The sequence below is a fragment of the Lytechinus pictus genome, chromosome 6, assembly GCF_037042905.1.
Source record: "Lytechinus pictus isolate F3 Inbred chromosome 6, Lp3.0, whole genome shotgun sequence".
Taxonomy (NCBI): Eukaryota; Metazoa; Echinodermata; class Echinoidea; order Temnopleuroida; family Toxopneustidae; genus Lytechinus; species Lytechinus pictus.
Window position 1 is genome coordinate 18,703,665 of NC_087250.1, and position 14,164 is coordinate 18,717,828.

The 14,164-nt window shown below is 37.9% G+C and overlaps 1 protein-coding gene across 1 annotated transcript; it reads left to right on the plus strand.

Annotated features, from left to right (window-relative positions):
- Positions 1-5,410: 5,410 nt before the first annotated feature.
- On the plus strand, positions 5,411-11,604 carry LOC129263187 (low-density lipoprotein receptor-related protein 4-like). Its single transcript, XM_054901106.2, has 7 exons — positions 5,411-5,627; positions 7,012-7,299; positions 7,491-7,748; positions 8,761-8,871; positions 9,343-9,534; positions 10,060-10,153; positions 11,313-11,604. The coding sequence occupies exons 1-7, from the start codon at positions 5,411-5,413 to the stop codon at positions 11,554-11,556; spliced, it is 1,404 nt and encodes a 467-aa protein (XP_054757081.2). The 3' UTR covers positions 11,557-11,604.
- The last annotated feature ends 2,560 nt before the right edge of the window (positions 11,605-14,164 follow it).

The window sequence follows — 14,164 nt, forward strand, 5'->3', positions numbered from 1 at the left end:
TGGATTCCCTCTTGGTTGGTCTTGAGGGCAGCCATGACTCTCCCATCAGTTGACCAAGCCGCTTCGACTTTTGGATGGGAGGACAATTTCATGAGAATTTGATGATTTAACTTTGTTAGGTCCTCCTGGATGGAGATACCTGACCCCTTCAATTTACGGCGATCCTTCATCAGTGCAGCCTTCACTCGATGGGAGCAGAGCTTGACCAGGATAGGCCGAGGCTTTCTGTCAGAGCGGGGCTTTCCCGATCGATGTGATCTCTCGATGTCAGCCTTGCTTATTGGGCAGCCAAGGCGATCTGTCGCTACCTTCATCACCAGGTTGTCCGTAGACTCTGTTGATGACTCTGGCACACCAAACACCCGAACAGAGTTCCTCCTACTATACTGCTCTAGCTCGTTGCTCTTACCCTCGTAAGCCTCTACTCTGCTTTCCAGCTTCTTCATGGAAGTGGTGATTGAGTGGATCTCAGCCTCCTTTTTATTCAATGCTACTTGTAGATCATGGATTTCACCTTCCTGCCTCTCTATCCTCTCCTCAAACTCTCGCTGGCGCTTTGAGAGAACTTTCTCAATGCTCCTCTCCAACGCGGACACAAAATCATCTTCACAAAATATTTTTTTAATGATATCGTGGACATCAGAAAAGTCTGAAGCAAGACTACTTCCAGCAGAAGAACCTTGACGTGTTGACGGCATGATGTTGCTGAAGACCACAGTGAAGGAGAGAGAAGGGAAGAATGTAAGCTCCGTGGATGAAGACAAAGAGGTGGAATAATTGAAAGTGAAAGTACACTTTGTCACATGTTACTCACAGATAGTAGTATATGTGGGACCACAATTTCCACACATACAGGTCAAAGACAATCTGCTCATTCAAGAGAAGGTGAAGATTCAATGATTTGGCGAGATCCTTCACATAAAATTAAATCCACATGTCTCCCAGAGGTTTATATGTAATGTTCAACTCAACTACATGGCATTCAGAGTATCAGATCAAGTCCAATTAAGACAAAAGTTAACACACTCGCATGGACCTTTCCTCTCCTCTTTTCCTCAATTACAATCATCATTTCTTTCCTAGTGTCTGTTCCATAAAGATCGTTATTGATAGGACCCCCCCCCCCAAGAAATCTTAGACAAGTTAGCCAATGTGACCCCAAAATGCCCCAATATTAAATAAATATGACTCTTAGAACTTAACGTAATCACAAGGAGGATACCACTTAAATGCCATGAGGTAAACATAAAATGATAGAAACTTGCAATATAATCATACTGTTGTCCGTATGTTTTATCGTCACATTTGTCGTTTAAGGACAGTGGTATAAGATTTCCTCGTCTTTTGATTACACACACATGCAGGCATGCTCACGTGGATTGGACGAGATTAATCTTATTTGTTTATTCATCTATGTTTACAAATCTAAGTGTAATCATATAATGTTATTTTGCCACAGGAGTTTCGTTATCGTAGACCGCACTTCAACCATAGATATCCACACCCTTGACCATTCTTTTAACATAATAACGACTAGGGAAGCGTCTACGCTTGCCTCGGCCAGGAGTGTTGCATTGGACAGGAAAGGTGATCAAGTTTGGAATATTCAATATTTCTACCTCTTTCATCTACACTGTCTCCCAGTGCTTCCACTCTTCCTGGAATCCAGGAAATTTCAGGAAGTTTTGCTATTTTCCAGGATCATTCCAGGAAGTGAGAAATTCCAGGAAGTATATCATTTTTTAGAATTATCTGAATATTATGTCAAAATATATCACAAAATTGAATCATTTTAATTAAAATGTCTAAATTTTTGCTCGCTCGCTCGCAACTCTTTATAAACTTTGCCCGTTACGTCATGTTTCGCCCCCTCAAAATTTTTGGTTTAATTACGGCACTGGGCCCTACATTTCATTTTTTGTGTGTGTGCAGAAGAGAATTATAACTTATGGAAGACTAAAGAACCGTTCAGAAAATTCCAAGAACTTTCAGAGTAAATTCTAGGAAGTTCCGTTTTGAAAAGTGGAAGCACTGCTGTCTCCCCTCTTTTTCTTTTATTCTCTCTCCCCCTCTCTCTCTGGTTTATGTGTATTCATATGTGTGTATGTGTGTGTTTTGTTACATATGTATTTTTAATATATAATATGTATTATAATGTTAACTTGAAATGTATTGTGTGTGTTGGGACTCTGCTTACAAGCACTTTGCCTTTTAAGGGTATCCCTCCATTTTTAAACAACATGTATTTGTATTTCATGTCAGATTTTATATGCTTATTTTTAAAGATGGTGAATAAATTGAAATTAAATTAAAAATTATAAATGCAATTAACTGAACAGAACTATATTGTTGAAACTCTAAACGAAATGGAAAAAAATGAATGTTTCAATTCCAATTGATTACACTCGCTTTACATGCACAGAATGGGCTTCACATTAGGGTATGCTGTAAAAAAATGTCTGCAGCTTTCTGGCAACCTATCACCAACTTTGTAAAATGATTGGAACATATGCCCTTTTAAAGGATAATACATTACAGAAAGAGGGCGCTAGATATCGTCTTAAATCTCCGAATGTGATATCATTTAAAATATAATTGAAAAAAAATAATGAGGAGATGCCATTGCCGAGTGGTCCAATTGGCGTCAGACAACACTCATGAAAGTCCTGGGTTCGACTCCCAGCACTCCATATCCCAGAGCAAGGCATCATATCTAAATGGCTCTTTATATCTTGAATAAAACAAATGAAAATGCTCTGTTCTCGTAAGAATGTGTGCTGAACAAAATCGACGGAGTATATATAACAGACTACGCATTCGTAAAATTTGAATGTTAGATAATACTCGATTGTATAAAATGCATAAAATTGTTCTCTTTAAAGCTTTAGGCGGCATTAATATCTTATTCATTATTTTACTGAAATCGACACCGACAGGAACGCGCCTTTATCTAATCGATGACCAAAAGCAAACGATTGAATCCTTCGGTCCAGAAGGAGAAGACCACGTGACCGTCTTTAGAACAGAAGGGACATCCCCTATTGATATCACATGGTACAGGGGGACTCCCTTATGGACAGAGGCGACACAAACAAGGGGTCTTATTCTTCTCGATGGAAACAGAGATGTATCACCTGCGTCAACCAACCTCATTCATTTTCAAGTTCCCGCAGGAATTCATACTTATCATGGTAAGATATGACAAGCATTATTATGGATTATGCAACTCCTTCTTAGGCTGCCCCCCACCTGAGCACCCTGAGCCACGCAATGTAAAAGATCTGGAGTCTTTCAACACCAAAGCCAGATATTGTACCCTTCGCTGGACAGGACTTGTGTGTGTGTGTATGTGTGGTAACCCGATAGAAAATAATGTGTTTCGAATTTGGCATGTATATTACATGTTAGATGTTTAAAGCCTCTTCCATCCAATGTTTGTACAACCTTTCATTAATGCTTCTAATAACTCATCTTAGGCATACTGAGTAAATGGGATAATATTTTCGTTTATTAATTAATTCATTTATTTCTACCTTTCTTGAGTTGTTTATAAGTTCATAGACTTATTTTTCAATTCAATCGTTATATAATCCATACAATTATTTTGTAAGGTTTATTCAAATTCCCTATAATCTCTTTAGGTTTGTGTGTCAGTAAGTATCATTTTAATTTTTGTCTTTGTCCGTTGAAAATTGAAGTTAACGGAAAGTACAGTGCTGATTTATAACAGTTCATGTAGTGAATAGGCGACTTCTTTAAACATTTTCTTACCTCCTCTGCTCCTTCCTTGCTGAAAAATATTCGTGATGATTATGAATGTTTCAGGTCAGTCGTATTCGAAAGCACTGTATGGAAGATGTCTAGAAGACGAGTATTCCTGCGAAGATCTTTGTCTTCCTCTATCGTGGCAGTGTGATGGCCTTTCTGACTGCCCAGATCAGAGCGATGAACTCAACTGCGAACCAACAGAAGATGCAGGTATGTTCTTAGAAAGGACGAAGCGACTACTGTATACAATCAGAGGGCACAATCCTTTCTGTTTTTTTTCCAGGTTCGATTAAAAAGGGAAAAAGTGTTCTCACTTGATGACGCACTTTTAAAATAATGACGAGTCGGTAAAAGGTTACCACTTAAAAAGGGCATAATAAATGAATATACATAAATAAAGAGGCTTTCGGTTCATGTGACTCAATAATAAGCCTGAAATGCCTCGATCGCTATTACACCCTCTTGTGTCTATGGCGGAAGTACTGACGAACTCCCCCCCCCCCCCACACACACACACATGCGCCTCGGTCAAGTTTACTGTCCTGTGAAGTCTACAGTCTGTGTGGACCACGCCAACAACCCACAACCAATGTAAAGCATTTAAAGACACGTTCAGTGCCCCGTCTTACAAAGAGATTTGATTGATCCGATTAACCAAAACTATGGAAAGCCAGCAACGCCAACATCTGAAATAGATGTTTGTTCAAGTTTTTTTTCTCGAGGTCTCACGCGCGTAAAACATTCCCCATAGACTTGTGTGTTAAAATGGCACTTAAGAAAAATTCATAAAAAATAAATGTGAAATTAGAGGGTCGAATGTTTACTACCTTTGGATAGGATATATATCTGACATTCCATATCTGACCAGAGAAGGGTATCGTAGCCAGCTCATTTTTAAAAATAAATCGCCATTTATGAAGATAACTATGATGGGATCAAATTCATCAACTGAAACAGTAAAATAGCCCCAATTCTTCCGCCAGTCAAAAAATAGTTCCAAATCATTGATATATCTTCCCAATTTGGGCAAAGGAAGTTCAGTAGTTACCATTTCTAGAATCAGTGTTAGATTTTGAATCATATTCATACACTTTTGTCAATCAGCAATATCAAATTTAAAAAATTCGAATGGGTTGGGTCGAACGAATATCTTTAGCCCTCCTGATGTAATTAGGCTCATGGCACCTAGACATGTTTATTTATACATATACAATGTCTTGACAACTCGATGTGCTCCTGTTTGTCAGTTACGAAAAGACATTGTGTAGTTTCCTGTAGGATAAAAATTATGACAACGATGGATTTCCATATAATCGAAGTTGATTGGGTCAATCACAACTCTTTGTAAGACGGGACCATGAAATCAACCACAACTATGGATAGCCAGCAACGCCAACATGTAAAATACATGTGTGTTCAAAATGCGTTCTAAATTTTATGCATTAATCACCGTACTCCTCTTTGTCAGTTACGAAAAGATATCCCGTAGGAAAGATTATGACAATGATGGATTTCCATATAGTTGAGGTTGATTGGATCAATCACATAACATTTGTAAGACGGGATCCTGAAGTATCAAGGACATGTATATTGATAAATGAAAAATATCATTGTAATTGTTATCTCCTCTGCAGGTCCTCTGATGTTTCTAACAAGTCTTAGCGGAGGATCCATCTATGTTTCACACGCAAATACCCTCGACTTCAGAAAGCTGCCTTTGCTCTTTGTAGAAAGTCCAGTTGCAGTGGGTTATGACGTAATTGGCCAGGACGTTTATTGGACAGATGTGGAGCGGAAGGTTTTGAGTGCAGCCCAAATGGACGGGTCTAATCAAAGAATAGTCGCACAAGGACTAGGAGGTTCGTTGTCCAGCTCTAAAGGGTTGTCATACCTGGGCCCCATTCACAACAAATACTGTTAAAGTAACTTTGCCATCCAAAGGTAGTTGCCTTGAAATCATTGATGCTGATTGGCTGTTGAGCAATGTAACCATGACAGTTACCATTGAATGGTAAGTTACTATATAATTGATATGCAATGGGGCCCAGGTATGCCGACGTACATAAGGGCAAGCCGTTTGGCCATACGCTCAAATCTGTTGATATCAATTGTATTCGTGATGTATCAACAATCCGATGTCTTGTTGTGACGCAATGGAGACGGACACTTTCCCTGCTCCTTCCCATCTTACTCCTATAGTGAGCGGACCCCCACCCCCGGTCCTGTACTATTCAACGAATGAACGCCACTGGTCTTAATAACCAAAATACAAGGAGAGAATCAATCTTATCAGAAAAAATAAAATTAGAGGAGCACTTTAAACCTTGTTTCATCAAAATCGGTTATAGAATAAGAAAGTTATGGAAGTTTTAAAAGTCTTGTTGTACTTTCTATGGGGATCCTCAAATTGGCAAACATGCTCCAAAATGGCTGATTTTGTAGACAACTCTCCATTTGCTTTGTACACCAATTTTCAGAGTTTCCCCTTTATTTTACATATTTCACATTATCGCTTCCTGACCTAGACATATGTGGTGCGAATTATAATTTCCCATGACATATGTTACGCTCAGAAGGAGGCAAGATGCAATTTGAAAGATAGTGGGGAAAATTTGAAAATTTGTGTACAAAACATATGAAGAGTTGTCCACAAATCTGTCATTATGAAGCATGTTGGCCGATTTGGGATCTCCATAGAAAGTACCACAAAACTTTTTTAATGTCCATAACTTGTTTATTTCATAACCGATTTTGATGAAACTTGTTTTAAATTGTTCCTCTCGTTTCAATCTTTTCAATAATTTAATAAACCTGCTTAGCTTCTTGGGATTTGGTTTCCCTTAATATTCAACTTGCATATTGTGTAAAATTCTTTCGAATCAATCGCGAGAGTGGTTTACGGTACACTATGTGTGAAGTCGTAAAAAGGATTAAGAGAAGTGGATAGAGGTAGGAGTGAAATGGGGAGGCAAGACAGTAGAGGTTAGACAGTAAAGTATCTTTCGGTAATGAGTGTAGTTTATAAAAGGACTGTAAACCAGAAAAAAAGGGGGGGGGGAGCTTAAGCTGTAGGCAGAGCCTGAGGCAGGATGAGAGATCTGAGTAGAAGGCCGGTTTGAGTTGGAGAGGAGAGAAAAGCTTGTCGAGTAGGCGGGTGGGGTTGTAGAGCAGGAGTAGGAGAAAAGACTCGACGTATCGGGCAGGTTGACTCTCTGTCTTCATTCGAATCCTGTATTTTTTCAGTTCCTGATGGCTTATTTGTCGACAGCGAAAACAGGTTGATTTTCTGGACGGATGCGGAATTGAAGACCATCGAAACGATCGAGTTTGACGGATCCAACCAGAGAGTATTGATCAACGATCTGGACATGCCGAGGGCTATCATAGTTGTTCCGACCAATGACAAGCTTTATTGGACCGACTGGGGTACCACACCCGATATCGAGATGTCCAATCGGGACGGGTCGGATCGTCAGGTGATCATTGATACGGAGCTCGGATGGCCTAATGGCATCACGTATGACAGTAAAGGTATATATCCAGTAACCATTTCAATGTATGTTTTTGATAAACTGCCACTGATTTAATTTCCTTTAACAATCCCACTGATCTCTAGCTCAGTGAACTTCATTATACATTCAGTCTTCACTTTGGGCCACTTAAGGCTTACTGTTAAAAAACATTCCGATTCACGCCCTTCTTTTCATTTCCTACCCAACCAGGAAATCGTTTGATTTGGTGTGACGCTCTTCTCGACAAGATTGAAACGAGCGCCCTCGACGGCAGTCTGAGGAAGACCCTCCTTGATGTCACACACGGTGTCCTACATCCATTTGGTGTTGTGGTCTATGAGGGGACATTGGTGTGGAGTGACTGGATCCTGCAAGGTGTCGGGGTAATGGAGGGTCAGAACCATACCTGGCCATCTCTTTACACGAGAATTGGCATTATCGAACAACCAAGTGGCTTCTGCATCGTAGGTGAGTAACATCACGGTAAATCAATGAGCATATCTGTAGATCGAAGGGGGGGGGGGGGAGGAGAGGTGGTCCAATAACTTTAGCAAAATAAAGTCTCTATTTGAGTTCAGTTATAGGTTACGTCATTCCTCTTCTCATTCCTTCATTCATTCTTCTTCTACTTATTCTTTTTTCTTCTTCACATTGTTCTTCTCCTCCACTTCTTCTTCTTTTTTTTTCCACTTCTTTTATTTTTCATTAATTTCTTCTTCTTTTCCTTCATCACCTTCTTCTTCTTCTTCAGCTTCTTTTGCTTCTTTTTCATTCTTCTTCTTCCTCTTTTTCTCCTTATAAAGACCATTTCGGAGTTAGCTCATGGGCAATTTTGGTCGAATGACCATTCGTTTCTTTCATTATGACAGGCAGATTTCAAAGCAAGGTATTATGCAAGACCAGGTGACTAAAATAGCAACAATGAACACTCTATGAAGATATTTGTTGCATTTCTACTATGAATGCATTAGCATGTAGCATGTTGTTATATTAATGTACTTGGCTATTTGTAAAATACCGGTCGCTAATGGACGCATTGCTGTTTTTTGTGGATCTATTGAAAAACCAAATTCCAAAGAATTTATGAATAATCAAGACATCAAAGTTGGTGCTTATCTCATTAAATATTAATCCGCAATGTCACTTTTCTGCGCATGATCAGAAGGTCATTTGTACTAAATTAGTACAAATGACCTTCTGATCATGCGCAGAATGGAACTAATTCTAATTCTTCCACTGTGAGTGTTACCTAAACTTGTTAACTAGCTAGTATCTCTATGCCTCTTTGTGTAAACGCACTGTTTTTCTGTGTGCATGATATTATGTGGAAAATGTTTACAGCATGGTTAAATCGAAAAAGATAAATAGAATATAATGAAGGAAATTGACATTTAACAGCATTAAACAATACTATACTAAATAAAGGAATATTATACATACCAAATAGTAACATTATTGTGTGAATTGTTGTATCCTTTAGTTGACGCCTGCTCTGCCGGGCCTTGCAAATTTGGAACTTGTCACCCGTTTAAGGTGTCTAATTATGAATGCCATTGTATGACTGGCTATATTGGCAAAAACTGTGATACAAGTATTTTCGATTGCATATAAAAGTTTTAAAATACAGTCACCAAACAAGAAGGAAATAAGACAATAGGGTGAAAATAATAAAAGTGATGAATATAATATAAATAGTAATAATGATAATAATAATGCAAAATAGTAATGATAACTAAAATAATGATGACGATAATATTAATAATGATGATAATCATAATAACAATACTGATAACAACAACAATAGTAATAATGATAATGATCATAATAATGATAATAATAATAATATAATAATAATCAGAATGAAAATAAGAAGAAGTAGACAAGAAGAAGAAAAAAACAGCAGCAGACGAATGAAAATAAAACATGTAAAAGCGGAAGAAACGGAAGAAGTGGAGAAGCAAAAGAAAGTATACTTATGAGAAGGAAGAGGAGAAGGCAGCGAGAAGAAGGTGAAAAGAGAAAAGGAAATGACATACAGACGTCAACTTGTCTCATTTTACAGAAGTGACATGCGACTCACCGACTGGACTCTCATCAGACACTTATATTGCTGATCCAAAAGATAGCTACAGTCCCGGTGAGAATGTCGTCATCGTATGCAATAGCAGCACGACCAACGAGACTGTACAAACAACTTGGACGTGCAATGGGACAACTGGAGAATGGGATATCAGCGAAGATCTTAAGTGTCCAGGTAAAAAAAAAGGGTTACGGTTGTGCACCGACTCGTCCCGTTCACAGAAAAAACGTTATGTTGTAGAAATAAAGTGGTGAAAAACATACATAATAGTGAACAAAAAGAAGAAGACGACGAAGAAGAAATAGAAGGAGGAGGAGGGGAAGGAGGAGGGGAAGGAGAAGGTGAAGAAGAAGAAGAAGGAGAAGAAGAAGGAGAAGAAAAAGATGATGAAGAAGAAGAATAAGAAGGGGAATAGGAATAAGACGAAGAAAAAGAAAAAAGAAGAAAGGGAAGAATGATTGTGTATCTATCACAAGAAGAAAAAGAAGAAATAGAAGGAGGAGGAGGAGTGGGAAAAGAAGAAGACAAAGAAAAGGCCAAAGAAATGGATATTGTTAAATAACGCGATTAAAATGCATATCAATATTAACAATACATCAGTTATATCATTCATTTGATCACGTTTCCTCCGACAATACCATGCGCAAACAATGAAAGCTGCGTAAACATTAATCATTTATCTTAATTTTTTTTAAAAAGAATTATCAACGAGTTCAATAGCTTTGACTCTCGAGATATTTGCCGCATTGGCCGCCCTGGTATTGGTGGCTGTCGTCATTTTCGGGATTTGCACGTAAGAAATTTTTAAGAATTACTCTAGTTTAGTCATGGTTTACTTGTGATCCTGAGAAGGGGGCGGGGGTAGAGTAGCCCCAACGTCATCATGATATTTGTCTCGCCTGCATAGCAGAGCGAGACTATAGGCGCCGCTTTTCCGACGGCGACGGCGTCAACATCAAATCTTAACCTACGGTTAAGTTTTTGAAAAGACAGCATAACTTAGAAAGAATACGGACCTAGCTGTTCATGAAACTTTTAGGTAAAATTAATCAAGTATTACTGTACCCCCTGCTTTGTTTTTAGGTCACATGACCAAGACCAAATGTAATTTAGGGTCAATTAACTTACACCATGTTGGGGGAATCAATATCGAAAACTTATCTAAGGTTAAGCTTTTGAAATATCATCACAACTTAGAAAGTATATAAGCCTACTTCACGAAACTTACACATAAGGGTAATGAAGTATTACTAAGTATTCAACCCGAGTTTCAGATCATATGACTTGGATCAAAGGTCATTTAGGGTTAATGAACAATTTTGAATGTAACTTTGAAAGTTTATGGATGTAGTTAAAAAAAAACTTCGACATATTATAAAGAGTAATCAAGTATCACAGAACATCCTGTGCGAATTTTAGGTCACATGACCAAGGTCAATTATGGTCAATAATTTTTGGTCATGGTGGGGGTATTTGTTGAATTGTAATCATAACTTAGAAAGTTTACGGATCTGGTCCATGAAACATAGGCATAAAGGTAATCAAGTATGAATGATTGTTTGTTTTGCACACATCTTAGATCACATAATCATGGTCAAAGGTAATTTTGGGTCAATGGACAGTATTTTATTATGATATAAATGTTTTCTCTTGTGTATAATTATTCAGTAGCTATTTCAAAGTCAGCACTGCTTGCTTTATCGAATCGCGTAATGCAGGCGAGACTGCCAGAGGCGTCCCACTTTTTGTATTTGAGAATTTGATCCCCCTTTTGTCAAGAAAATTTTGTCCCTCCTGACATGGTTGAATCATTCAAGAAAGCAGTACGTCACCTCTTTACCATGAAATATTATTATTATTATTACTATTATCTTATTTTTATTTTCATTGTTTTCAATACGATTATGATGATGATTATCATCATTATTATTATTACTATTCATTTTCTGCAGATGTATGACACAAAGGGATCAATCTCCAGTCAATAATAGAACTACACCGAAGCAAGTAGATGATCGCGGTCCTCTCCCTTGTGTTCCATCGGATATAAACGAAGATTATCACTATTACAGTGGATTAACTAATCCTACCAGTGATCATGGGCACATATACATGACCAGTCTTGCAGATTACAATACACAACAGGACACCTTCGATTCACGATATAGCTACCTAAGACCAAATTCTACTGCATGAATCAGATGATTTTTGTTTATGTAGTGTCGTTTCCTATAAAATATAATTATACCTAATAAGCTTAAAATTTGGAGAATGGAGATTTGGTGGAGATTGCTTTACTTGATTGCTAAGAAAGCATGCATGAAAGCTTGTAAGCAAGCTAGAAACCACAGGATCGACGGCTTGAGGTCCTCTACGAGGGACCTGGTAATGAGGATTTATGCCTTGCCAAAGGGTACTAGCCCACCAAGTGGAAATCGAACACGGGTCACAGGAATCCGAAACCCCTGCTCTACCGAACGAGCTACCGCGCCTTATAAAACAATGATTCATGCACTGTAACAAAGATTATATGGCTTGTAACGAAAGTCAACCGTCTGCCCTCGACTACAAACAAAGGCAGCTTGTGATGTGCAGGATCATTACTTGGGATTTTTGTCACATCAGTATGGATTCTGGATATGGGCGTGTGTGGGTGCGAGGGTGTGTGTGCATGTGTGTACAGGGATTTTATAAAAAGGTAAACGAAGTTCAAAGATCAGCCATATAAGAATACAGCATTTATTCTGATGATTTCTATTTTATATAACTGAGTAACTCATCAAGTCTGATTTGACACATTGCTTGCGTCTTAATTGCCACGGGTCAGAGAGCTACGGTCTTTCGTAGGCGGAGGGTACAAAGCCTATACCTTATCCATGCCTTGGGATTTTAATTTACATGCACTACTTGGGTTTTGGTTTCATGAAAGTGTTTTTTCTTCAAATATCATAAAAATATTCTCCCTTCTGCAATTTTTTTTTCGAATGAATGTCACATAACTGTTATTTTGTTTGAATTTGGTTGAGCACATCTTGGTGACTTGCAGGTACATGTTTGGCACGAGATAGATGTTCTTCATCACAATCCTGTAATGGTTACAAAATCAATGCAAGACATAGAATGTCGACAAAATCGTTAAAGGTGCTGGTGCAAAAGGTATGGATTAATGCTTTCAACAGAGATTGAAGCAAAACGGTTGATACATGTATGTAAATGCGAGTCACTCACAAAAATTTAACACAGGGAATAGCATTTCAATTAAATTTGAAGGGAAAACTCTGATGAAACCCAAGCCTTGCATATTTCGTGCATGAACATTAAGACCCCAAAACCTGGAAAAGGTAGGTTTTGTACCATTCGCCTTCGAACGACCATAACTCTATGACCAGTGACAATTGTGACGCAAGCAAGGTGTCAAATTAAATTTGACGAGCTATTTAGTTATATAAAATAAAAATCATAAGAATAAATTATGTATTCTTGATATGTCTGACCTTTGAACTTTGGTTACCTTTTTTTTAAGAAACACCCTGTATATATATTCAACAAGATCTATGTGTTTGATGGTGTGTGTGTGGGCGTGTGTGTATATATATATATTTAAATATGAATTTATTTTACAATCGGTAATTGTTTTCTGTACTTTACTTTCGTATCAGTTTGATTCATTGAAATCTGTACCATCGATGCAGTGCTTATTTAACATTTTGTTTGGGTCCTTTTTGTCTCACCTGAACGAGGTTCGGTAGAAACCTAGTAATCGCTTTTCCTATTGGTTTGTTAGTTTTCGATATTTTTTGTTCAACTTGCCCTCATTTCTTTACTGCTGCATCAATTATATTGACATTTCGTGCACATCATCCTAGGTTAATACCACATGTGTGTCTTTGAGCGTGATGGGGTCAAAGGTCATCTAGGGGTAAAAAGGTCAAGTATTTTTTTATTATTCTCATTTCATTATTCCTACATTTTGTGATACCACATGTGTGTTCTTGAGGGTGACGGAGTTAAAGGTCGTCTAGGGGTCAAAAGGCATTTTTTTTGTTCAAATTGCTCCAATTTCTTTATTTTTGCATCAATTACGTTTACACTTGGTACAACTAACAATTGGGTAATACTACACGTTTGTCAATGAGGATGGTAAGATCAAAAGATCATATTGCATGTTTTATCGATCGCGATATCAGGCGAGACTCGTGGTTCGTGAACCACCTTGTTTTCGGATCTGACAGCTTTGATTTTGATTGGCTGAGTAGCACCGTAAATAAGGTAACTGTCTGATAAAACAGGACTTGTTGGATATAACATGTATACCGTCCGACAAGTCTTTCATGAAATGCTCCCATTTAACAAAGACATAAACATGATTGGGCAATTTTATAACAAATTTACTATCAGCCAATCGGATTGAAGTAATTCAGTAGCGTTTAACTGCTATTGCAAATTTGTTATTATGATAAGTTTTATGAAACGGGCCTCGTCTTTCTTTTTCACAATCGGAGCATTACCCAATTTTGAGCACTTCATTTCTTTGTATTGTATTTATTGTAGTGTGTATGTGTTTTCAGGCGTATCCCGCCTCAAACTTTTGCTTTTAGGGACTTACGCATTCGTTTTAATAAACATAACTTTTATATTATCCATATTCTTAATAGCAAATTAATTTTGTATGAATTTGGGTTTGCACAAGTGAAGAATCATGTGCAACTGAATAAAAGGAAATTAATGTGTATATGAGTGAATTTAGTAATTCACGGAGATTCAACTGAAGGCAGGTAGCAGGCGGAGAACGAGTTCAAGTCGC

What these genes read in the sequence shown, in the direction of transcription:
- LOC129263187 (XM_054901106.2), top strand. Translation starts at nt 5,411, where the DNA reads ATGTTTCTAACAAGTCTTAGCGGAGGATCCATCTATGTTTCACACGCA. An exon ending in CATCACGTATGACAGTAAAG is followed by an intron (nt 7,300 to 7,490) that starts GTATATATCCAG and finishes CTACCCAACCAG; the next exon opens with GAAATCGTTTGATTTGGTGT. An exon ending in TGGCAAAAACTGTGATACAA is followed by an intron (nt 8,872 to 9,342) that starts GTATTTTCGATT and finishes CTCATTTTACAG; the next exon opens with AAGTGACATGCGACTCACCG.